General features: G+C 42.6%; 1 protein-coding gene across 1 annotated transcript in view; it reads left to right on the top strand.

Moving 5' to 3' along the window:
- LOC145349755 (uncharacterized) overlaps window positions 1-27,724 on the top strand; it is a 108,524-nt gene that overhangs the window by 36,578 nt on the left and 44,222 nt on the right. Inside the window, exons 9-14 of the mRNA XM_080198289.1 lie at window positions 2,882-3,511; window positions 10,650-11,267; window positions 15,639-16,250; window positions 17,865-18,482; window positions 25,127-25,744; window positions 26,873-27,502. Of these exons, the coding sequence (XP_080054415.1) occupies window positions 2,882-3,511; window positions 10,650-11,267; window positions 15,639-16,250; window positions 17,865-18,482; window positions 25,127-25,744; window positions 26,873-27,502 (3,726 nt within the window). The remainder of the gene's footprint in view (window positions 1-2,881; window positions 3,512-10,649; window positions 11,268-15,638; window positions 16,251-17,864; window positions 18,483-25,126; window positions 25,745-26,872; window positions 27,503-27,724) is intronic.

Below are 27,724 nucleotides of genomic sequence, written 5' to 3'. Positions count from 1 at the left end.
TTGGGGTACATCATCACTCCCCTCCCCCCCTCTCCCCCCGTCCCTGAGGGTTGGGGTACATCATCACTCCCCTCCCCCCCTCCCCCCATCCCCGGGGGCTGGGGTACATCATCACTCCCCTCCCCCCCTCCCCCCCGTCCCCGGGGGCTCGGGTCCTTCATCACCGCAGGAATAAAATTTTGGTTTGGTTTTGTAAGTTTCATCTTTCGTGGACCCCAGCCTCAACAGCTTCCTAACGGAAAAAGTTTGAGATTTTATCTGCTCTTTATGTGAAGAAACGCTTTTGACATCATTTTTGATTAGCTTAAGTCTAATTTAAATCTAATTTCATTGCCTTTCTGGACTCCCCCACCAGAGGAAATAATTTCTCTCTATCTACCATGCCAAGTCCTTCAACCATCCTGACCGTAACCCTCTAATCCAACTCCTCCTTCATCTCAAAGGACTGCAATTTGAGTCTATGCACCTTCTTTCATGGTAATCCTTTTAGCCCTACCTACTAAATCTGAACCACAACTCATCCAAACCCAGTATATCTTTCGTGAAATATTGGTCCCAAAGCTGAACACAATACTTCAAATATGGTCAGATCAGAGCCTTATGCAGCTGTAGTTTAACCTCCACTATACTGTATTACGGTGCTTTGAGCGAACATTCCATGAACCTTTACATTAGTTTATAATTTATATATATATATATCCTTACATCCTTTTCGGCTCCATAGTTCCTAGCTTCTCACTGTTTTGACAACATGCTGATCTATATTTCTTTGGTCCAAAGTGGATGCTCTCTCCTACTCTGTCCTTCTCATATAAGTCCTACCCATATCAATACTTTGTCTCAAATTCCATTTGGTTTCTTTTGTTCTATCAACCTCTTGTGTCATATTTTATCCAATTTTTAGAATATTATAAATATTAGTGAATCAGAGCAAATTTTAGAAAGAGATGATATATGGGTTGGGGAGCCAATCATGTTTGCCCAGTTCAGGGGTGATGTTGGAGTGGATGCTAAAAAAGGCACCATGCTTTTGTTATCTTCAGATTTGACTATTTAAACACTCCCCTAATCACCCATCCTTTATCCTTCATCCTTCTTTATCTCATCCAAACTCACATCACTCCCATTCACTCATCATTTTTATGCTCTCATTGACTCCCAAACCAGCAGAGCTTCAAAAGTAAAATTCACATCTTTGATTTCAAATCTCTCCGTGACCTTACCCCTTCCACTTCTCTGCTGACATCTCCATCTCTGCAATTCAAAATATCTCCATTGTTCCAATCTGGGCCTCTGGAACTTCCCAATTTCTTTTGCCTTTCAATTGGTGGGCAGGCCTTCAGTTATCTGGGACTGAGTTCCCTCCTTCGAACAGTTCCTTAAAACCTACCTCCTTGAGCAGCCATTTTGATTTGATTTATTATTGTTACATGTATTAACATACAGTAAAAAATATTGTTTCTTGTGCATTATACAGACAAAATATACCAATTTCTTGAGTACATAGTGGAGGAGGAAGGAAGAGGATGCAGTCAATGACGGGAGGCTGGTTTTCACGATGGACCGGATTATGTTCACAAGTGTTTGTAGTTTTTTGCAGTCTTGGTCAGAGCAGGAGCCGTACCGAGCTGTGACACACCCGCAAAGGATGCCTTTTATGGTGCAAGGGTGAAAATTGGAAAGGGTCATAGTGCAAATGGAGAATTTCCTTAGCCTCCTGAGAGAGTAGTGTTGGTGGGCTTTCGTACTGATAGTATCAACATGGAGGGACCAGGACAGGATGTTGGTGATCTGGACACCTAGAAACTTGAAGCTTTTGACCATTTCCACTTTGTCCCCATTGATATAGATATGGGCATATCCTCCACTACCCTTCCTGAAGTCAATGATTATCTTTTTTGTTTTACTGACATTGAGGGAGAGATTATTGTCTTTGCATTATTTCACCTGATTCTCTATTTTTTTCCTGTACTCTGTCTCGTCATTGAGACCCAACCCACTATGGTGGTGTCATCAGCAAACTTGAAAAGGAGTTGGAGCAGAATTTAGCCTCACAGTCATAAGCGCATAGGGAGTATAGTAAGTGGCTGAGGGCACATCCTTGTTACCTATCCTAATGTCTTCTATATCGGCCGTATATCACATATATATGTGTTAACCCTCCTGTGGATCATGTTGGAACATTCTACTATGTTCAAGGTGCGATATAAATGCATGTTGTTTTTGTTGCAGTAAAACATCATATGAGTGATCATTAATGATAGAACTAGAAAAGTGTTATCAAATCTAGAAGTAAGAAAGATTTTCAGGGACAAAGAATGAGAAAGGGATAGGGGAATGTGATTTTATGAAGGTAAAAATATGCAGTCAGCTTCTTAGAATGTCTACAGTGCAGAAGACCAACACTCAGCCCATTGAGCCTGCACCGAGAACAGTCCCAGCCAGGCCCTATCCCCATAAGCCCATGTATTTACCTTGCTAATTCCCCCTAACAGTAAGGAATAATTTAGCATAGCCAATCCACCCAACTTGCACACCTTTTGGACGGGGGAGGAAACCAGAGCACCCACAGGAAACCCAAGCAGACACAGGGAGAATGTGCAAACTCCACATGTACAGTCATCTGAGGTTAGAGTTGAATCCAAGTCTCTGGCACTGAGAGACAGCAGTGCTAACCACTGTGCCACCATGCTGTCAATAGTCATGATACTTGGTAATGAACAAATCTTTCCCTTTAAAGAATAGTGGTCAGGTGCGACAGGATGAAAAACTACTTACTATAAGATCCCACAGGGTTGTCCTCCAGCCAATATTTTGCTGCTGTTATACAATATCCAGGGATTTCATATGATCTGCTGGTAAACACAATTCTTTTTTTTAGTTTCAGTTGTACCACAAGAAGTGAACAAGAGAGACATTGTCTTCCTTATCGACGGATCAGTTTATGTTGGAAATGTTAATTTTATTCATATCCGTCAATTCATCGCTAAATTAATTGAGACTTTGGACATTGGAAGTGACAGAGTTCGAGTGGCTGTGGCACAGTACAGCGACGATGTCAGAACAGAATCCTACCTCAACAGCTACTCAACAAAAGCTGACCTGGTGTCTCACGTGAGAGGGCTCAAAGTGAAAGGTGGGAGAACGGTTAACACTGGAGCCGCGCTGGACTATGTCCTGAGGAACCACTTCACCAACTCTGCGGGAAGTAGGAAAGAGGAAGGTGTCCCTCAGATATTGGTGCTAGTCACTGGTGGAAGATCCAGAGATGATGTCAGACCACCAGCAGATGCCCTGAAGCGAGCTGCTGTCACCACCTTCTCAGTTGGAGCCAGGAAGGCAGATCCAGCCCAGTTAAAAGATATTTCAAGTGACCCCAGCTTGGTGTTCAATGTGAAGGAATTCCGCTCCTTATCAGATATACAGAATCAGGTGTTGGAGCCGTTGTCAACATCAGTGCTGCCAGTTTTACCACAAACTACTGAAAAACCCACTGTTACCATTAATGAAGGTATGTCAATTAATATTCCCGTGTGCCTCGGTAATAACGTTAAAACATTTAATAGATTTTCACATGAGATGACTCGATGCATCATAATTCAAAACAATCTCCTGTATGTTTGAATGTGGGTATGGTGTGTAATTAATTTCTAGTTGTATGAAATGAATGGTTGATGTGTCACTGATGTGTTTCACACCTAGAGAAAATAGCATTAGCACTTCAACCTTCATCATTAACTCTTCAACTTAATCCTACCTTTAACCTTTTGAAATCTGTGCCCTACTGACCTATCGACCAGCAGTGCATTTAAAGTTCATCGATCTCAAAAAAAGTCTCAGACCATAAAGTGCATGTCAGTGTTGGACAGTCCAAATGCTTTAAGATTTCAGCGAGTTGATTCATATATTCATAATCTCACAATAACTGAGCTGGTTTTTGGGAGCTTTCTGCACCAGAAGGTTCAGGTAGAACAGAGTGAGGGGCATAAAGAGTGAGCTGGGTAAGGGTGGGATGGGGTCGGGGGGGGGAGTGGGTGGTGGGAGGGAGAGGGAGGATGCAAAAAAATCATTGTGACTGAAGAAGTCCAGCATTTGAATTATTGGAAAACTGAGAAATTATTCCATCCTTTTCCAAACTGCCTCAATGGAGAAACAGTGAGAAATAAAAGGAGAAAATGTTGGATATACAGGTCAGTACATGGCAGGCAGCATCTGGGGAAAGAGTTACAGAGCTAATGTTACAAATCATGAGAATGGGAAACATTATAGATATAACAAGACATCAGTTTTAAGTAATAGGAGGAGAGAACAGCAGGGAGTGTCTGTGATAAGAGTGGAAAGCAGGAGAGATTGAATTACTTAATGGATAAAATTGCAAGACAAAAGAGATGGGACTTGATGCTAAGATGGTATCAGCCCTGCAATTCAACTACTGAATCATAAGAATTACTGCACAGAAAGAGGCCACTCACTGTAAATATACTATACCTTCAACTGAAGCTATCAACTCAAATTCTTTTTCCTTGCCTTTATATCAATTCTCTCAACCTCATTCATGACCAATGCTGAAGTATTTATTCTTGCTGAAGCAGCAGGAATCTGGATGGAGATTGGAGAAATTATAATAAATGGTGTGGGGCCGGAGGAAGCTCTGAGAGTTATTGTGGAACAAATACATGGAATCATTTCTTAATAAGAATGAGGCTGTCAATCAATGGATTGACCAATTGGGAGTTAGTCAAGTTCGAACAAGACAAGGACAGTGGTTGAACAGCTGTTTTTCTCCTTTATCCTCCTCCCTCTACACAAGTTTAGATTAAAGCCCACTCCACTTATTGCCAGCTGTGGTCCCAGCACAGTTCAGATGTAGATTATCCTAATAGTACAGCCCCCACTTTTCCAAGTACTGATGCCAATGCCGCACAAACCAGAACCCACTTCTTCCACACCAGTCTTTGAGCATGCATTCATCTCTCTAACCTGATCAGCCAATCTGCGTGTAGCTCAGGTTAAATTCTGGAAATTATTAGCTTTTAGGTTCTGGTTTGTAATTTGGCATGTTGCATCCCATACTGCCTCTGTAGAACTTCCTTCCTCATGCTGCTTATGTCATTGGTACCTACATGGCCATAACAACTGGATCCTCCCTCTCTCCCATTGCACGTTCTCCTCTAACCCGATAGATGACCCAAACTCTTGCACCAGTTTGGCAGCACAGCTTTCTGGACTCTTGTTCTTTGCTGTGGAGAACGGTGCTTATCCCCCTCATTCTTCTTCTTCTTAGGCAGTGCCTGGGGGTTGAAGATGAGTTGCTTGTACAATAAAAATAAATTCTCAGTTAATTTGAGAGTCAAATGCATGACCTACAGTCTGGTGGGGAAGAACAGGTGGCTGGAGGAGTGGGTAAGTCGAGTGCCTGCGTTGCCACTTGTTCCTTTTGCTGTTGACGCTTGTCTTCAGCAACAAAATTAGAGGTAACCCGCTCCTTCCCAGATGCTTTTTCTTCACTTTGGGTGGTCTTGGATCAGGAATTCGCAGGAGGGAGGTTGGACTCTTTTGAAGAGGCTTTGAGAGTATCTACGAAGATTTCCTCTGCACTCCTTAGGCCTGCTTGCAAAGTCGAAGTCTTGTGTGAAACATTTGTTTTGGGATCTCATGTCAGGCATAGAGACGATGTGATCTGCCCTGTGGAGCTGTGGTCAATGATTCCATGCTGGAGATGCCAGCCTGAGTGAGAACACTGACACTGGGGTGCATCTATCCTGCCAATGGATTTGCCAGGATCTTGCAGAGCAGGTAGTATTTCTCTGGTGTTTTAAGGTCCCTGCTGTACATAGTCCATGTCTCGGGGCTATATGGGAATGCAGGTATCATTACTGCACTGTAGACCATGAGCTTGATGCAAGGTTAGAGATCCTGGTCTTTACACACTCTCTTTCTCAGGCAAACAGAGGCTACTCTGGCACACTGAATGTGGTGTTGAACCTCACTGTCAATATCTGTCCTTATTGACAGTAAACTCCCAAGGTGTGGAAAGTAGTCAACATTGTCCAAAGCCTTGTTGTGGATTTTGATAACTGCTGTGTAGCAGGGGAAGGTTGGTAAAGGACTTTTCTTTTATGGATGTTTAATGTCAACTAAACCACACTGTCCTCTGCTGCCACTATATTGCTTTTTTCATTTGAACAGCATCCTGTACCACAGTGCCATGGCCAGCTTGCATTCTCATCCACACAAGTTGTGAGCAGTCCACTGTCTCCAAGCAGTTCAGTAAAAAGTCTGACAACACCAGGTTTAAATCCAACCGATTTATTTGATAGTAAATGCACTAGCTTTCGAGGTTACCCTCTTCGTCAGGTGAATGGAGAGTTCTGGCCTCAGACAGAGCATATAAAGCACAGACAGTTTAGAGATTACTGATTAGAATGCGAATCCTTACACCTAACCTGCTGTTCAAGTCCTAAAGTGGCTGACAGTGTGAGTGGAAGGAGCACTGATCACAGGTTAAAGAGATGTGTATTGTCTCCAGACAGCACAGCGAGTGAGGTTTTGCAAACCCAGGCAAGTCACAGGGGTTACAGATAGTGTGACATGAACCCAAGATCCCTGTTGAGACCATCCTCATGTGTGTGGAACTTGGCTATCAGTCATCCAAGCAGTTCCACAGGAGATCATCTGATTCCTCAGACCAACATTGTATGACTTTCTTCAACAGGTTCTCCTGACGGTTTTTGCCTGTCAGTCGGGAGCGGGAGCACAGCCTTGTGGTCTGATTTGACGAAGTGTGGGTGGGTGATAGAGCGGTGGGCGTGTTTGATATTTGTGTAGCAGTGGCCTAGGATGTTTGAGCCTCTGGTGGAGCAGGAGACGTGTTAGTGGTAAATTTGGTAGTACGCTCCTGAGCTAAGTCCTGGTTAAGTGTTGTTCAGCTGGAACCATGCGAATCATAGAATCTCTACGGAGGCCATTTGGCCCATCGAGTCTGCACCAACTCTCTGACAGAGCATCTTCCCCAGGCTCACCTGTAACCTCATGCATTTACCTCGCTAATCCTCCTAACCTACACATCTTGGGACACCAAGGGGCAATTTAGCATGACCAATCCACCTAACCTGCACACCTTTGGACTGTGGGAGAAATCTGGAGCACCTGGAGAAAACCATGAGTGCGGATTCAATGAGCAAACTCCACACAGGCAGTCATCCAAGTCTAAAATTGAACCTGGGTCCCTGGCTTTGCGAGGCAGCAGTGCCAACCACTGTGCTACCGTGCGAGGGTGCAACGCTCATCTTATATCTTCCATCGCACGAAGCGCAGTAAGCCCTTTTCAAGCACAAAGTTCTTCCTGGCAGTGAGTGTATGAGCCAGTATGGTCAAAGGAAATTTACCCTGCAAATCTAGTAGACCCACCCTCCTACAGCTTTGGGTTAAAGCCAGATGGTTAACACAAAAACACAACAAATAGAAGCAGGAGTAGGCTACCAGGCCCTTTAAGCCTGTCTCACCATGTAATACAATCATGGCTGATCTATGCTGGCCTCAGCTCCTTTTCTCTGCCATCCTCCCTACAGCCCTCTATCCCTCGATTTGTCAAACATTTATCCACCTCCACTTTAAATACTTTAGAATTGAGTTTTTTTAAAATCAATTTTGGAGTGGTTAAGACAAGTTTAAAGCGAATTCCACAGGGGTTCCTTCACTTCTCTGAAGAGATACCCTTGTTACTATAGAAACACACTAAGTTCAGACCCGTTCCTACAAGGTCACATTACATTTCCGACACTTGCGAGACCAAAAACTTGAGTGGAAAAAGCTCTGATTTAGGTGGGCAGAAATCCCTCCTTGGACCCATCCCCACCTTTGCAAAAATGGTAGTTGCCATTATCAGAAGCGGGACTTTCAATTTCCAGGAGCTTTTGCCATTTTTGCTGCAACAAGAGGACCTCTTTGCCGCAGAGAAAGTTCAAGCCTATTTTCCATCCCTGCGTACCGAATGCCTGATTCAAATTACATTTCCTGTACATGTTTTAAAAGCTAGTATGTACCAACTAAATTATTCGTACACTGTCAACCAGGATGACTCCTGTCTCGTTACATAAAACAACTCTAGAAACACAAAAAAATTTCTAACAGCTCATAAAACAGCCACACATACAAATGCATTATGATACCTCCCAACAAATAGCCCACGTTTTTATGAGGAGAATGATAAGTATATGAAACAATTTGGTAATTATGACAGAATTTTGAACGATACTTTTGAAAGTTTGAAACATACAGAAGGTGGAGTGTAAGAAGCCACCTGGGAGCATTGGAACCGTGATGCTGAGAGATAACAAAGGAACGACTAGAAGTTTCAGCAGATTAGAGCATAGAACATAGAACATTACAGCGCAGAACAGGCCCTTTGGCCCACGATGTTGCGCCGACCAGTTAAAAAACAATGACCCACTAACCTAAACCAATCCCTTTTCGTCCATAAACCTACCCACGGATCTCTTAAATGCCCCCAAACTAGGCGCATTTACAACCGCAGCAGGCAGGGCATTCCAATCCCTCACCACCCTCTGGGTAAAGAACCTACCCCTGACATCCGTCCTATAACTACCCCCCCTTAATTTAAAGCCATGCCCCCTCGTGCTAGCTTTCTCCATCCGAGGAAAAAGGCTATCACTATCCACCCTATCTAAACCTCTAATCATCTTGTATGTTTCAATAAGATCCCCTCTTAGCCGCCTTCTTTCTAGTGAAAACAACCTCAAATCCCTCAGTCTCTCCTCATAGGACCTCCCCTCCATACCAGGCAACATCCTGGTAAACCTCCTCTGCACCCTCTCCAAAGCCTCCACATCCTTCCTGTAATGTGGGGACCAGAACTGCACACAGTACTCCAAGTGCGGCCACACCAGAGTTGTGTACAGTTGCAACATGACGCTGCGACTCCTAAATTCAATCCCCCTACCAATAAACGCCAAGACACCGTATGCCTTCTGAACAACCTTATCTACTTGATTCCCAACTTTCAGGGATCTATGTACACATACACCTAGATCCCTCTGTTCATCCACACTATTCAAAGTCCTCCCGTTAGCCCTATACTCAACACATCTGTTATTCCTACCAAAGTGAATTACCTCACACTTCTCCGCATTAAACTCCATCCGCCACCTCGCGGCCCAGCTCTGCAACCTGTCTAAGTCTCCCTGCAAACTATGACACCCTTCCTCACAATCTACCACACCTCCGACTTTGGTGTCATCAGCAAATTTACTAATCCACCCAACTATACCCTCATCCAGATCATTAATAAAAATTACAAACAGCAGTGGCCCCAAAACAGATCCCTGAGGCACACCACTCGTAACCGAACTCCATGACGAATATTTACCATCAACCACCACCCTCTGTCTCCTGTCTGCTAGCCAATTCCTGATCCAATTTCCTAGATTACCCTCAATCCCATACATCTGCATTTTCTGCAGAAGCCTACCATGGTGTGATACAGATTATGTGATACAGATTCAGAGTCAGGTGATGTTACAAAAGTAGCGATAGGTGGTCTTAGTGACAGCATGGATATGAGATTGGAAACTCATTGCAGAGTCAAATGGCACCAAATTAAACAGACTGGTTCAGCTTCAGACAGTTGCAAGGTGCCGGTGGAAAGGGAGCAGAGTTTGTGGTGGGGCTTTCGGTCTTTCTGATACTTAGCAGATTGAATTTCTGCTCATCCAGTACTGAAATGTTGAATAAACAATCTGATAATTTAGGGAGCAGGATGTGGTCAGGTCAAACTTGGTGGCAGCGTATCTGTGAACCTTGTCTGATCCTGTACATTCTTATCATCAGAAATGGCGAATTGAGGGAGCGTACAGCCCAACTGCATGAGGAATCTTACTTCACATACACATTTAATACTGATACGTCTCAGAGATGTGCAGCTGTGTTGTTGCTTCCACTGTTTGAGTTCTCTTGTAACATGATTAGCAATTCCTTCAATCTGATGGTCTTGATGTTCTTCTTCAGCAACATCTCTTCAAGGGGAAAAATATATAAAACTCATAGTGGAAATAGATGGCAGGAGGGGGGAGGGGGGAAGAATAAAAATTATCCATAATCCCATTGAATCCATACAGTGCAGAAAGAGGCCATTCAGCCTATCGAGTGTACACTGACTTTCTCTTACCCAGGCCATCTCCACCCTCTATCCCTGTAACCCCACACGTTTATCATGATCAATCCACCCAACCTACACATCTTGGGTTTTTAAGGGGCAATTTAGCACGGTCAATCCACCTAACCTGCACATCTTTGGACTGTGGGAGGAAACTGGAGCACCCGGAGGAAACTCACGCAGACAAGGGGAAAACAGGGAAAACTTGCAAACTTCACACAGGCAGTCACCCAAGATCGGAATTGAACCCGAGTCCCTGGCACCATCAGTTAAATACTGTGCTGCCCTGAATAACAGGGTAACTTTTCAATTTTTAAAAAATAGTTTGCAGAGTAAGTTTTTTAAGGTAAATATAAGCTTTCTAGTTGAATATTTTTATATTTTATTGTTGTCAATGTAGATACAGATTTCCTTGTTTTTTGACAACTAATTTTCTGTGATCAAATCTGAACTACAATCTGTATTTTCTTTCCAGCTTTGCCAAAAGATGTGAGCAAGAAGGACATTGTGTTCCTTATCGATGGGTCAGACTATGTTGGAAACACAGATTTTTCTTTTGTCCGTGATTTTCTCACAAGTATAATTGAAAACCTCGATATTGGAAGTGACAAAGTACAAATTGCACTGGCACTATATAGCAATTATGCAGAAACTGAATTCTATTTGAACACCTATTCTTCAGGAGATGAAATTCTCTCTCATGTGGAAGGACTCAGACTGAGAGGTGGGACTCCTCTTAACACTGGAGCAGCGCTGGACTATGTCCTCCGAAATCACTTTACCAGATCTTCAGGAAGTAGGAAAGAGGAAGGTGTCCCTCAGATATTGGTTCTCATCACTGCTGCAAGGTCCAGAGATTATGTCAAACCATCTGCAGATGCACTGAAGCAAGCTGCAGTAACGATCTTTGCTGTAGGAGCCAGGAATGCAGATCCAGCCCAGCTGAGAGAGATCGTGAATGACCCTAGTTCGAGCCTCAGTGTCCAAGAATTCCGCTCTCTGCCCCAAGTACAGGAACAGATGATGATATTAGTAACAACCCCCCCTGCCCCACGAGAAGCAACTGACAAGCCGACTGTTCCCATTATTCCAGGTACTTGATTTCATTTGCTGCATTAATAACAGTGAAAACGTAATTAACACAGGAATCTTGTATAAGACGTCGAACTGGTTCAATATCTTTAATGTTTTTGGGCTGACCAAAAAGATTTTTTTTATGTCACTGTTTCACAAGCAAGAAAACATCATTAGATTGAGGAGTTATGGGTTCTTTGATAGTGTGATTTACAAAAGGTACTAAGATCTGAAAAGCTATAAGTGAAGGATGTTCCTTGAAGTAATAAAGAAGAGAAGGGATAATCCAACAAGTAAAACTTTGAACTATTTAGGGCCCAGAGGTTGTGCAAACCTGGTTTTTGGGGCACTGGGGGTTTGTGATTTGCAATCTGCCTTTGTCCATTTAGATTGAGTTGGACAACACACATATATCTGACCCTGGTGAAATGGTGCATTCAGCAAAGAGAGCTCATAGCATTGCTTGCAGTTGAATGCATGCTGGAGAGATGGCACAGGAAGAAAGGCCAATGCAGCATGATGGGCTGAGTGGCCTCTTTCTGCACCATAAAGTTTCTGTGGTTTAATGGTTTCAGATTTCTGAGATTTGGGGCCAGTTGAGGGGGAGATGGGATCTGCACAGCCTGGACAAGTTACACCTGAACAGAGCCAGGACCAACCTCCTTGTGAGCAGATTGGCTCGGGCTACTGGGTGGGTTTTAACTTGGCAGGGGGATTGGAACTGGTGGCAAGATTAGAGAGGAAAGACAAGGTACACAAAGCATTGAAGAGAGAGTTGGCACTAAATTAAGAATTAGTGTAAGATGTTAGCTGGGAGTCAGGGTAAGCAGGAATGAAATATGGCCTAACTTATTGTACATGTCTATAAATGCATTGGAGTATTAAGTCAGATTGATGAGCTGCAGATATAAGTAGTCATGTAGGAATATAATGCTGTGGCAATAACAAGAGACCCAGTTCAAAGAAGATAAGAATTGTGTACTAAATATTCCTGAGTACAAGGTGTTCAGGACCATTAGGAATGAAAAGAATGGACACGGGTGGCATCATTGATTGAGGAAAATAATATGGTTCAGGAGAGAGAGGATATCCTGGAGGGGTCAAGGTCAGAATTTATTTGTTTTGAGCTATGAAACAATCTGGCTCAGGTAAATTAGAATCAAGGTTTGGCAGGAAAAACTGCAACTGAATGACAGACTTCCTTTAAAGAGAAGATAGTTTAGGCACAATGATGAAACATTCCCAGAGGGGTAAAGGTGAGACAAAGCAGGAGCTCCATGCGTGACAAAAGAGTTGGAGAGTAAGGTGAGATAGAGAAACCATGCATATAGCAATTCTCATTGATACAACAATGGAATGTCTTGTTGAAGTTGTACAAGACGTTGGTACGGCCACACTTGGAATATTGTGTACAGTTCTGGTCATCCTATTATAGAAAGAATATTATTAAATTAGAAAGAGTTGAGAAAAGACTAGGATGCTACTGGGACTTGATGATTGAGTTATAAGGAGAGGCTGGGATAGACTGGGACTTTTTTCTCTGGAGTGTAGGAGGCTGAGGGGTGATCTTATAGAGGTCTATAAAATAATGAGGGACAGAGATCAGCGAGATAGTCAATATCTTTTCCCAAAGGTAGGGGAGTCTAAAACTAGAGGGCAGAGGTTTAAGATGAAAGGGGAGAGATACAGAAGTGTCCAGAGGGGCAATTCTTTCACACAGAGGGTGGTGAGTCTCTGGAACAAGCTGCCAGAGGTAGTAGTAGAGGCGGGTACAATTTTGTGTTTTAAAGAGCATTTAGATAGTCACATGGATATGATAGTGTAGAGGAATGTGGACCAAATGCAGGCAATTGGATTAGCTTAGGGGTTTAAAGAAAATGGCAGCATGGATAAGTTGGGCCGAAGGGCCTGTTTCTATGCTGTAAACCTCTATGATGCTAAGTGAGAATCAGGCTAATATTCAAAGATCAGTAGGAAAGTTCAAACCATAATAAGAGCAGCAAAGAGAGGGCATGGGAAGAAACTGGCAGCCAACATAAAGCGAATCCAACATGTTTCCTATAGGTATGTAAATAATAAAATGCTGTAAAAACAGGAGTAAGACTGTATTGGGACTGAAAAGCAGAATTATACATGAAGGCAGAGAGCATGGTAGAAGTTTGAAACAAATACTTTGCATCTCTCTTTAACAAGGAGCTGCTGAAGTCATCGTGAAATTAGAGCAAATAGGGAATGGGCAATAATTGCTGCTCTAGCTAGTGGCACCCACATCTCATGAAATAATAAAAAGTAAGGACTCAGTTGAGGCAGTAGATGAGTTAGAAATTGATAAAGTGGAGCTATTGGAAAGGCGGGTTGTATGTAAAGTTGCTAAGTCTTCAGGGCTGGCGGAGAGGCTCCTGAGGTAAATAAGAGTGGAAATTGCAGAGACACTAGTCATTATCTTCCAGTTCTCCTCAGACACTGGATGGTGCCAAAGGACTGGAGAATTGCGAATGTCACATCCTTGTTCAAAAACATGTACAAAGTCAGCATCTGCAAGCCCATCGCTTTAATCTCATTGGTGAGAAAGCATTCAGAAATGAAAATTCAGAACAAAATGAACAGTCACTAAGACAAATATGCATTAATTAATTGAGGAAGGATTTATTGGAGAGAAATGCTGTTTAATGAATTTGATTGAGTTTCTTAATGAGGTCACACAGATGGTTGATGAGGGTAATGAGATTATTGTGATGCACATGAACTCCCAAAGATGCTTGGGTGCCAGGTGGTCACTCCCAGTGTGCCAGGTAGGCACTGCCCGACCATTCCACTGACTACCTGGGGGTTTCAATAGCCTCAGAGTCACGGCCATTGTGCCTGGTCTCTGCTAATGGAGACCAATAGTTACCCCCATCATTCTGAAGCCCTCAGAAGATCCCGGGAGCTGGGAGAATCTAGTGTTAAATGGACTCTGCATATTTAAAAGCTACTCTAAATCTGCTAATTGTCCTCACTCCCATTTTTGTGCATGATGTGGTTTGTGCATTAGAGAGGCACCAGAACGATTGCAAACTGTTTGGTATCGGACGCAAAACCAATTTTTAGGCTCACGTGCTAGTTTTGGAGATCGGCTCAATCTGTCTCAGGCGTGGAGAAGTTGGAAAATCGCCCCCAAAATAATTAATTCAATGTCAAATTGTGTCCAGAAAATAAGGTAGAGGTGAACAAATCAGATTGAGAAAGATATAAAACAACAAAGAAAAAGTTTAAAACAGAAGTTTTAAAAGGTGGCACAATGGTTAGCACTGCTGGCCTCACTTCATGACCCATGAAACATTCTTCTCTTAATATTGACCCCCCCAGCTGCCTGAACTTACCTGAGCGCTAATTCAAGAAAAGGTTTTCTCCTTCACTGGACTTACCCAGTCATGTGAACTTTTAACGCGTCTTTTGTTTACACTTGTAGAAATGCATAATCTTCTTTATAGTATCATTCTTGAGTGTTTTTTGTATGACTGGTATAGTGTAGCTCTTTCAGGGTGAACATTTATCTAGAATGAAAGGCCATAGATTTAGGCTAAGGGGTGGCAGATGTGAAACAGAAATTAGGAGGAATTACTTCAAAGGGTTGTGAATCTGTGGAATTCTCTAACCAAAGCGCAGTGGATGCCAGAACACAGAAGAAACATATGGAGATTGATAGGTTCTTAACTAGTAGCAGGATAAGGGTTATGGAGAGGTGGCAGGAAGGTGTAGATGAGGAGGAGAAGCAATAGGTCATGATCGTATTAAATGGCGGAGCAACCTTGAGGAGCAGAATTACCAATTCTAAAGTTCTTATGTGTGTGAATAAATAATCCTCTCAATTTAAACCCACAAATGCCTGCTGCTGGTTACATTCAATTTGACCACAAACCAACAGGCATTTCAAAACATATACAAGCAGCTTTTTGAAGCTGAAACAACACTGATTACAGATGGAAGGGACTTCCTCCACTGTCTGTAACAATAGTTTCCAAGTACTAGAGTAAAGAAACAAGCTACATTTACAACAATTATTCAAAAAGTATAATTTAATATCACATTACACATTAAGCTGGTCACTTTATTTAAAGGTGACAAAGGTGAGGTTAGATCATTTGGAATTTATGTTATGGTGGAACATGTCATTGAGGGTAATTGGAATTATTAGACTTGAAATAATCCATACTAGAAGCAATGGAAAAACTCAAAAATCAGAATTCCCTCTCATGAAATCATTTTAAAGAAGTGGAAATGGATGGAAAGTGAAAGAAAATCATTCCAATGTTTAAACCTACTGATGACAGGTCTCTATTAACAGACATGGCCAATTTAGAGATTAATTTTGTAAATCTGTGACATTCTGTGTTGTTTTCATTTCTAGCACAAGAAACAAGCAAGAGAGATATTGTGTTCCTTATCGATGGCTCAGACAATATTGAGAACACAGATTTTCGTTTTGTCCATGAGTTTCTCACAAGTATAATTGAAAACCTTGATATTGGAAGTGACAGAGTGCAAGTTGGACTGGTACAGTATAGTAATTTTGCAGAAACTGAATTCTACCTGAACACCTATTCTTCAGGAGATGAAATTCTCTCTCATGTGGAAGGACTCAGACTGAGAGGTGGGATGCCTCTCAACACTGGAGCAGCGCTGGACTATGTCCTCCGAAATCACTTTACCAGATCTTCAGGAAGTAGGAAAGAGGAAGGTGTCCCTCAGATATTGGTTCTCATCACTGCTGCAAGGTCCAGAGATTATGTCAAACCATCTGCAGATGCACTGAAGCAAGCTGCAGTAACGATCTTCGCTGTAGGAGCCAGGAATGCAGATCCAACACAGCTGAGAGAGATCGCGAGTGACCCTAGTTCGAGCCTCAGTGTCCAAGAATTCCGCTCTCTGCCCCAAGTACAGGAACAGATGATGATATTAGTAACAACACCCCCTGCCCCACGAGAAGCAACTGACAAGCCAACTGTTCCCAATATTCCAGGTACTTGATTTCATTTGCTGCATTAACTGTAATGTTACAGCTATGAAGAATTAATGAGATGTTACACAGTACAAAAATGTTCTGATACTATTTGCCAGCTACTACGTGGCCTCAGCAAAGGCAATTATCACTTGTTTCACTAAAGGAAGAGCAAGGTGAACCAACATTTGGGGATTTCTCTCCTGGAACTATCAAGCATGGCAGGAGTTGTAAATTTAGAACCTTCATCAAAATGATAAAAAAAGAAACTAAAGTTTGGAGGATTTAGACACTTTACAAAGTTTCTCAAATGAAGGAATAACAGGTCAATGGGTGTAATTTTCCCAAAAAAATGACTAACAGGTGGTTGGCATGCTGCCAATCAGAATCTTTCCCCTTTTGGGGGCAATTTGTCCGTAAATGAAAGGGACATGACCTAAAGACAACAGCGAGACCTGCACCTCGGAGACTGGTTACCCTTTTTAAAGGGTGCCTTTATCTCAGATTAACGTTTAAGGTCTCCTCCCCAACATTGGCAGCATCAAAGCCAGCTTCATCTGGATCCCCCCACATTGCCAGCATCAAGAGCACACTCCTCGTAACTGCTGGCATCATCACCACCATCAAAGGTATGTGAACCCCTGCTATGGGCTCACCTAAAAGCCCGGCCCCTTTCAGGTCTCACCCCCTTTAAGCCCTGCCCTTTGGCAGCTAGTCTTGTTAATCTAGCCTCATGCATTCTTGGCTGAGAGCCCAGACATCCATTAGAATGTTGAAACAGGGTAAACATGTCTTTAGCTTATCACACATTTACCTCTCCTAAATATATCCAAGGAATGTTTTAATGGAAACAAAAGAAAACTCATAAAACTATTATGCGAGTTTGCACTAGTTGATGGGAGAATTTATGGGTGGGATTTTACACCTTCCCATGCCCCTGGTGATGATTGACTCGCAGGAAGAGGTGCACTAAATCACTGGGATGCTGGATGCACCGTGCCTGTCACATTCCTGCCTCTGCTGGTATTTTTCCAGGGCAGGAGAGCCATCTAAAGTGATTTACAGCCTTCTTTGGGCCGATGTGGGTTCTTCCTGTTTGGGCACCCTTTGCTCGATAGAATCTGACGTCCACTGTGGTACTCACCCCCACCTCGTATGTTATGTCTCCTCTCCCAAACCCAGACCCCCCCACCTCTTCACCAGGGCCTGCCATACTTTCCCTGGCCAAACCCTGGCTGGCTCCAGTGATGACCGTCATCGAGGATGGCCTGTGATCCCAGCAATGGCCACCATCCCATTGGATTAGCCGGCCACATTCAGAGACTGAATGGACTTCTTCCCAGGTGGAATTCTTGCCCAGAGCCAATTAACAAACCTAAAGTCAGCGTAGGTCCGCTTAGCCACCACCTTCATGTAAAAGTCCACCCAATGATGTTGATTATGTGAATGGAGTCTGAGTGGAAAATTGAGCCTTAACTTTATTTCAGAAATTTAGCACAATTCTGAGTATGATTTGTACCTTGATTGTGAAAGTGGAAACTATTGAACATTGTATGAGAGAATTTCCTATACTTTTTGAGAATTTCAACTCATTGCATACATACTGCAAGGAATGACGAAGTACATTTTTTTCAGTTGTACCAGATGGAGGAAACAAGAGAGATATTGTGTTCCTTATCGATGGATCGGACAATGTCGGAAGCAGAAATCTTCCTTATGTGCGTGATTTTCTCACAAGTATAATTGAAAACCTCGATATTGGAAGTGACAGAGTGCAAGTGGGACTCGTACAGTATAGCAATTACGCAGAAACTGAATTCTATCTGAACACCTATTCTTCAGAAGATGAAATCCTCTCTCATGTGGAAGGACTCAGACTGAGAGGTGGGAGGTCATTGAACACTGGAGCAGCGCTGGACTATGTCCTTCAAAACCACTTTACCAGATCTTCAGGAAGTAGGAAAGAGGAAGGTGTTCCTCAGTTGTTGGTGCTCATCACTGCTGAGAGGTCCAGCGATGATATCAAACCATCTGCGGATGCACTGAAGCGAGCTGCAGTAATAGTCTTTGCTATAGGAGCCAGGAATGCAGATCCAGCACAACTCAAGGAAATTACTGTTGACCCCAGCTTGGTCTTCAGTATACAGGAATTCCATTCTCTACCACAGATACAGGAACAATTGATGACACCACTATCTACACTGGCTGCCTCACGTGTACCTGCTGAAAGACCAACTGTTCCCATTAAACAAGGTACTTTAAACTTTCTTCTCTTCTCAATGTTATTGTATTTGCTAACAACAACAACTTACATTGATGTAGCACCTTTACTATAATGAAACATCCCAAGATGCTTCAAAATATGACACTGAGCCCCATAAAGAGAGATCAGAGTGCCAAAAAGCTGGTCAAAGACACACACTGGAAACCTTCAACCTTGTTCATAGAAACATAGAATGTTACAGCACAGAACAGGCCCTTCAGCCCTCAATGTTGTGCCGAGCTACGCCCAATCCCAAGATCAAGCCATCCCACTCCCTATCATTCTGGAGTGCTCCATGTGCCTATCCAATAACCGCTTGAAAGTTCCTAAAGTGTCCGACTCCACTATCACAGCAGGCAGTGCATTCCACACCCCAACCACTCTCTGAGTGGAGAATCTACATCCCTCCTATAGTTCACAGCTGGGATTCACCAACGCTGCCGAAGTAAATGAAGTTTTGTCTGAGCACCAAATTTTCCGTTCTTGCTGGCTGCGGTCAGAATCACCCATAGTTTTTAAGCAGCCTCTTAAAGGAGGGAAACAAGTTAGAGAACACTGGAGGTGTAGGAAGAACATTCCAGAGTTTAGGGCCAATTACAACTGAAGATGCAGCCACCATTGGTGGACAGATTAAAATTGGGGGATGCAAAATGTAAGTATTGTGTGTTCCCAAATCACTGACAGCAAGAACTTGCAACAAGATAGTTTATTCATTAGCTTAGCAGCTACTTCAACACTTGTGCTCTGCCTGCAGTCCTGGGGATAGCTCCCACACTCAGGCTGTGTGCTCTCTTTTATAACCCGTGTCATCATGTTATCACTCGGTCTATATCTTTCCCATTAATTTGGAACACCCAGTGGAATGAGATGGGACGGTGTTTGCAATAGGAAACTATGTACAGTTCATTGTGTAACATACAAATTAAACAAGCTGACAGTGCATAACTATTTACATACACAGTGAGACACAGGTAAAGCTGGAAAATGGCCCATCTCCTCTCCTTCACACTCATCCAATCCCTGCCTTTCTGCTGTAGAAAACTGAGAGTCAAAAGCCATTTCTAAGTTAGGTAGTAATAAAGTCCTGGAACCTTGTGTTTGACTTGCTCAGGTGTCCTGAGCATACGGTTAAGCTGCTTGGTGGCCCTGCATTCTTTCTCTGGTAGGTCTCCTTAATGTGGATGACCACATTATGTAAACATGTTCTGTGTGTGTGGGACTTGCTGTGTGGGTCTCTGGAGAAGGCTGGATGGCCAATGTTGTGGGTTGTGTGTGTGTGCCAGAGGCCTGATGATTAAAGTGCTGTTTCATCTGTTAGTGCTGCTTCTGATACCTGTGGAAGGTGCTGTCATTTGCATACATATTGGGCACTGTCTGAGGCTACCGTGTAACAGTTCAGTGGTGGGACAAGGATGTGTGCTGCTGCCAACTGGTCATGGCAATGTGCAATCTGACCAAGAGGACATCATCACTATCATCATGATCTGTACGTCTTCCTTACAATCTGCTCAGTCTATAGTGGGTAAGAAGGCTCTGGAGAGGGCATCAGCCAAGTACAACTCCTTACCATGTTTGTAACAACACTAGGCTTGTAGTTTGGAACTTTGGGATCATTGATGTACAGAGGGATCTTGGGGTTCAATTCCATAGATCTTTGAAAGTGACCACACAAGTTGGTACTGTGAAAGAAAGTGTATAGTATGCTGGCCTTTATTGGTCAGGACATTGAGTACAAGAGTCAGGGTGTCATGTTGGAGCTTTATAAAACTCTAGCTGGGCCATACTTAGCGTAATGCATTCAATCCTGGTCACCAGATTACAGGAAGGAGGTGGAAGCTTTGGAAAGGGTGCAGAAGAGGTTTATCAGGATGTGCTTGGATTAGAGTGTATGAGCTATAAGGAGAGTCTGGACAAACTGTTTTCTCTGGAGCACCTGAGTCCAAAAGAGATCTGATAGAAATCTACAAAATGATGAGCGGCATAGATAGGGTTGTCAGTCAGAATCTTTTCCCAGAGTTGAAATATCTAATACTGGGGGCATACACTTAAGAGGAGAGGGGGAAAGGAGGCGATGTGAGGAGCAAGTCGTTTACACGGGGAATGGTAGGTGGCTAGAAGGTGCTGCCAGGGATGGTGGTGGAGGCAGATACAATAGGGTCAATTCAGGGGCTTTTAGATAAGCACATGAATATGTAAGGGATAGAGGGATATGGGCCAAGGGCAGGCAGATAGGATTAGTTTAATTTGGTATCATGTTCAGCACAACATTGTGGGCCGAAGGGCCTGTTCCTGGGCTGGAGTGTTATATGCATTGCAGCTGTGCAGACACGGTGTGGAGAGGATTTTTTAGAGTAGTTATGAGCAGCTGATCATCTCTTCCAACAGTTGGAGTTTGACCAAATATGAAGTGTTGAAATTTCTGACAGGCAAGGACAAAAACAAGGGGCTCCTTTTTGTTGTGAGCATAACGAGTCTCAGTGTCAGTGGGGGACCCTTGAAGAAATGGCTGTACCATTCTGAATGCAGACTGTGCAGGTCCATTCTGGAGGGTCCTGCTGATAAGGATACAGGTGCTCAAACCCCCAAGTATTGTAGCACCAACGGGTCTGTGAGTGCCTGCTTGAGTCTGTTGAAGATCGCTGTGTGCTCTTGTCCTTCAACATGAAGGACAACATGATCCAGTGACTTCACTGTAACATAGAATGAACTTAGAAAGACAATTTGTCAAACCAAGAAAATGGTGGAAAGAACCATTGCCGTGTCCGGAAGTGGCTTTATACCATCGGCTGTGAGTAAATGGCCCACATAAGGTACCTGGTTGACTCTGAATCTGCAGGGTTAAGCTTCAGTTGTATGGTTCTACTTCTGTCAAGAATGAGACAAAGACGTGCTTCATGTTCTTGCAAATTACAATCCTAACCCAGGATGTCATCAACTATGATTTTGTAGGGTTAGCCTGCAAAGAGTTCCTCCTGCACCACTGGAAAATCTTGCTGCCGGTGGAGATCCCATTAGCAATATAAAGAAAATGATAACTGCCTCCTGGATTATAAATGTGATCAGTTTTGTTAAATACCCTCCCTGGTGTTATTCTCGAGAGTGTCTCAAAACCCCGAAGGATAAGGTGAAAACTTGGTCCTTAGTAGTATATATTTGTTTGAAATATGTGGGGGATCGTATACAACCCAGTGAGGAATTAGTCCAGTCATTGTGTAAACAATTAATAAAAAGTATTTATTAAAATAAAAGAAAAACACACAACAAGAAAGAATAATACATACTATGACACTTAAACATATTAATAACTAAACAATATTTTATCTGGAATTACCTCTTGTTCCCAAACTATATCCACATTCCACGAACTCACTGAGACACTCCTTTCTCCAAGCATCCATTTTAGTAGCTCAGTAAGTCAAATCCAGCTGATAGTTACAATACAGCTCAGATGACCAGGTCTGGGAAGACATTCTCCTGGTTCAATGAAGGCACAAAAGTGCGTCTTATGTATGAAACATAGAAGCAGGAGTAGGCCATTCAGCCCTCTGAGCCTGCTCTGTTATTCATTCTGATCATGGCTGATCATAAAATTTAATATCCTGATATATCCTCCCCCCATATCCCTTGATCCCTTTAGTCCCAAGAGCTACATCTAAATTCTTCTTGGAATCAGACATTTTTGACCTCAACTATTTTTTGTGGGAGTGAATTCCACCACTCTCTGGGTGAAGAAATTTCTCCTCACCTGAGTTCTAAAAGGTTTACCCCTTATCTGATAGCCATTCAATCCCTTCACCACTGATGAACAGTGGCAGCCATGTACACCATCTACAAGATGCACTGCTTGGTCAAGAACTCGCCAAGGTTCCTTAGGCAGCACCTTCCAAGCTCACAACCACTACCATCTAGGAAGATAAGAGCAGCAGGGAATACCCCAGAACACTACCACCTGGAGGTTCCCCTCCAAGTCACTCGCCATCCTGACTTGGAAATATATTGATGTTCCTTCAATGTCATTGGGTCAACATCCTGGAACTTCTTCCTTGGCAGTACTGTGAGTGTACCTACATCTCAGGGACTGCAGCGGTTCATGAAGGCAGCTCACCATCACACTCTGAAGGGCACCTAGAAAACGGCAATAAATGCTGGTCTTCCCTGGGATGCCCGCATCCTGTAAATAAATATAAGAGACTTAAAAAACAAGGATTACATGTTAAAATTGCGACATTGCCTGACCAAATGCCAACACAGGTGAGCAAACACTGTAAATGCATGCATCCAAATTAATTAATATGACTCTCCATTCACCTGACGAAGGGACTAACCCGAAAGCTTGTGCGTTTACTATCAAATAAATCGGTTGGACTAAAACCAGGTGTTGTCAGACTTTTTACTGTGTTTACCCCAGTCCAACGCTGGCACATCCACATCATGACTACTGTCTTCAGTAAGGGAATCAGTTAACTCAGTTGGCTGAATGACTGGTTTGTGCTGCAGAGCCACACCAACATCATGGGTTCAATTCCTGTACCAGCTGAGATTATTCACGAAGGCCCTACCTCCTCAACCTTGCCTGAGGCGTGGCCATCCTCAAGTTAAATAATCACCAGTCAGCTCTCCCTCAGAGAGGAGCACAGTCTGTGGGACTACAGGAACATTTACATTATTGAGAGGTGTGCTGAAAATTTAATTGGCTAAGTGATCACTGAAAAGAAGATTAAGGATATCTGGCACCTGGATTGACAAGTGAACAAATTTAATGCAAGAGATAAAACAAAGAGTTTAAATGTTCTTCATAAGAAAGAAGCAGTAAGCTTTTGGCTCTTGTTTGGCTTAATGGCAACAACTTTACATTATACAAATTTCTGGCACTTGAGCATATGATCAAAGCCACATCTGAGCGCTCCGCTAAGGAAGTGCGGCCCTGTTGATGGTCTTTTTAATGAGGTGTGAAACCGAGATCCAGTCTGCTTATTGAGGTGGATGTCAACAATCATGTAGCACTTTTTCAAGAGGGGCAGTCCTTGCCAGTATTCCTCTCTCAATGAATGCCAGTTGTTTTGTCATTTACTGTTTTGGGACCTTGTGCTTGGCGACCACACTTACCTAAATTACATAAGGCTGCATTACAAAAGTAATGTCTTAGTTTTGAAACACATGGGGATGTCCTGAGGGTGTTGTAAAGACTCTACATCAATGCTAGTTTGTTTTTTCTCTGTCAGAGCTGGACTATTACAAATGTCAAATTTAGTCGAAGCAATCTGTACCTTTCATTCAGAATTAGATCAGACTGACGGGCTTTAAAAAGCATTAAGATAATTTTATGAATTTCAGACATTCTTTGTTTCATTCAGAAATAAAAACACAAAATGCTGGAAATGCTCAGCAGGCTTAGAAGCACCTATAGGCAAGAGAAACAGAGTTAACATTTCAAGCCAATGACTCATAGATAGATTTATAGAATCCTACAGTGCAGAAGGAGGCCATTCGGCCCATCCAATCGGCACCAACCACAATCCCACCCAGTCTCCATCCCCATGACCCCATGTGTTTACCCAGCTAGTCCCACTGACACCAAGGGCAATTAAGCATGACCAATTTACCTAACCCACCATCTTTGGACTGTGGGAGGAAACTCGAGCACCTGGAGGAAACCCATGCAGACACGGAGAGAACGTGCAGACTCCGCACAGACAGTGACCTGAGCCAGGAATCGAACCCAGGCCCCTAGCACTGAGGCAGCAGTGCCAACCACTGTGCCACCATCTGCCGTGTTGACTTCAACTCTTCATAAGAATTGAGGTCAACAAATGTTATTGAAATGTTTTTGCCTTAGCTTCAATCACTTTATTTAATTCCTTTAATGATTTTGGTTACATTTAAATCTTGTTGACACATTGGATTTGTGAATGTAATGAAAGTTACTCAGTGTATTTCAGCTTATTCCCTGCTTGCTCCTTATACCGTTCAGCAATAAATCTTCAATTTGCTCATAATCATATGGTTTGCTTTCTCCTCACAGTCTCCAACTCCATTTTGCACAAACTCTGACTCATCCAGAGCTTTCCAGCTTGCATACTCTTCTTCACACACATCACCTTTATCCCTGTCAACTGTTATTGGTTCAATGTGAGCTAGTGCACCCAATTTAAAATCCTTTTCTTCAAATCCAATCGTACCCCAGTATACCTCTCCGGCTTGATAGCCAAGTGTACACATGAAAGTCTACTGTGCAGGCCCTTTCACTCTCCACATCATGGACTATCACATTTCCTGTGTTGAAACATGTTTCACATTTCCTTTTAATGCACCCTACCCTGTTACTTTTATATCACGTTCATCTTCCTCATCCCTTATTTGCATAATTGGTATCTCTGTGAGGAGATTTAGCCTCACCCCGAAACTCGTTTCCCAAATTTCTTTGCTTCTTTCCTTCCAAGCTTTCTTCAAAATTGACTTCATTCTGCCAGCTACAACATTTGCCAACTTCACTCCTAATTCCTGTTCCTTTAAAGTGCATTTTTACATTTTGTTAACTAATAAAGTAATAATAAAGTAACTGTAAATCGCACTTCATATGAACTGTGCCCATATTATCTGATAGATTGTGAATTACAATGCGTATTTATTCCAGTTACACCTGAAGTAGTAAGCAAGAGAGACATTGTGTTCCTCATCGATGGATCAGACCATGTTGGAATTGCAAATTTTGCTCTTGTCCGCGATTTTCTTGAAAATATAATACAGGAGTTCGACATTGGAAGCGACAGAGTTCAAATAGGCCTGGTACAGTTCAGCACACATGCACATACTGAGTTCTACCTGAACACCTACTTATCAAAAGCTGAAATTCTGTCCCATGTGAGAAGATTGAGACTGAGAGGTGGGACGAGACTTAATACAGGTGCTGCCATGGACTATGTCTACAGATACCATTTTATCAGCTCTGCAGGAAGTAGGAGGAAAAATGGTGTTGCTCAGTTTCTGGTGCTCCTCACTGGTGGAAGATCCAGCGATGATCTTCGCCTCGCTGCTGCTGCATTAAAGCGAGCTGCTATAATGAATTTTGCGATAGGAGTCAAGAATGCAAACTCAGCACAGCTAAAGGAGGTTGCTATTGATCCCAGTTTAGTCTTCAGTACAAATGAATACTATTCCTTACCACATATACAGGAAGAGGTGGTTACAATGTTATCGACGTTGCCTGCTCCACGGATAATCCCTGAAGAACCAACTGCCCCCATTAAACAAGGTATTTGGCATTTTGTTCTGTTCAGCTTTGGTTTGACTTGTATCAAGGTGCATGAGATGTCACTGTTGAATAAATATTATTTAATGCTAGCGGACCCTCCATCATGCTTTTCATGGTAAGTCAGAAGGTTTTATAACATTAAGAGGTGTAATCAACAAAACGTGATAGTCAAACTGTGAGACAGAAACTACTACAAGCAAAATATACAAGTAGGGTCATGATAATGTTACTGGACTAATAATCTAGGTTCAAAAACAGAAAATGCTGGAGAAACTCAGCAGGCGTCTGACAGCATCTGTGGAGAGAGAATACACAATAGAGCCAAGGTTTTGACTTGAAATTAAATTCATTTAATTACTATATCCGGAATTGAAAGTTAGTCTTAATAAGGATGACCATGAAACCATGATCAGTTGCTGTAAATATCCTTGAGGGAGGGGGATCTGCTCTCCTCACCTTGTTTGGCTGATACGTGACTCCAGACCCACTGCAATGCCTATGTCCTATGCAAAACAAGTGGGAAGTATGCATATTGTTATTGGAAGGTTTTGTGATATATACTTGAGTAAACCTTGATGTTTTGCAACATCTTCTTCGATGCTAGTCATCAGAGTTATGTATATTTGTCTCAGACAGCTGTAAATGCATGAACGGTCTACATTTTGCTGCCAAATTTCAACTTTAAGACTGCAGTCACTCTTTTATCATTTTGGCTCTTCCATCTCTGCCTCCATAATTAGCAATTAAATGATTGTAAATGATTGGCATGTTTACATTTTCCAACTTATCAACGAAACACACGTGATGGACTTTCCATTGAGTTCAAAACTCAGTGGGGTCAGTTTTGACATTGTGAATTGTGTGATATTTGCTGGGACGTCAGTTAAATTTCCAATTTTCATTCTCACTGATATCCTGGAAATAAATTCGAAAAACAACTGAAGAATCACTGTTAGAAACTCAAAAAAATCTGGCTGATGGTCACACATGCATCATGGGAAATTGAATATGTTGAGCAAACTTTGACAGCATTTTTTTTTAGGAACAAGAGAACCAGAGCAGACTATTTCTCCTGTTTTTCTATGCTTTACAAGGAATGACAATGTATATTTTTTCCAGTTGTACCAGATGGAGGAAGCAAGAGAGATATTGTGTTCCTTATCGACGGATCGGACAATGTTGGGAACAGAAACCTTCCTTATGTGCGTGATTTTCTCGCAAGAATAATTGAAAACCTCGATATTGGAAGTGACAGAGTGCAAGTGGGACTCGTACAGTATAGTAGTTATGCAGAAACTGAATTCTATTTGAACACCTATTCTTCAGAAGATGAGATTCTCTCTCATGTGGAAGGACTCAGACTGAGAGGTGGGACTCCTCTCAACACTGGAGCAGCGCTGGACTCTGTCCTCCGATATCATTTCACTAGATCTGCAGGAAGTAGGAAAGAGGAAGGTGTTCCTCAGGTATTGGTTCTCATCAGTAATGGAAGCTCCAGAGACGATGTTAGAGCACCTGCAGATGCATTGAAGCAAGCTGCTATAAAAATCTTTGCCATAGGAGCAAAGAATGCTGATCCAGTACAGATGAACGAAATTGCAATGGCCCCAGGTCTGGTCTTCAGTGTACAGGAATTCAACTCCCTACTGGATGTACAGGAGGAGGTGATGACATCGTTATCAACACTGGCTGCTCCAGCAGTTACTCCTAACAAACCAGTAGTAAATGGTGAAAAACCAACAGATATAATTACAGTTGGTATGTGGATTTTGTTCTCTACTTTGTTTCAATCTTCACTGTAACAGATTCACTCTTAACAAGTCAGTAACTAATGTAATTAACTCTCATCAGTGCAGGTGAGGAATTAGAAACTGCCCCATTAGTGTGTGATATTTACCAGACCAAGCCTGAAACAAAGCCTTTGAAATTTCGTAGAGTCATAAAATCTTCAGTGCAGAAGGAGGCCATTTGGCTCATTGA

This window comes from Carcharhinus amblyrhynchos, chromosome 11 (assembly GCF_965287045.1).
Source record: "Carcharhinus amblyrhynchos chromosome 11, sCarAmb.v2.hapA, whole genome shotgun sequence".
In the NCBI taxonomy this organism is placed as follows: Eukaryota; Metazoa; Chordata; class Chondrichthyes; order Carcharhiniformes; family Carcharhinidae; genus Carcharhinus; species Carcharhinus amblyrhynchos.
This window is presented reverse-complemented; position numbering and strand designations above follow the sequence as displayed.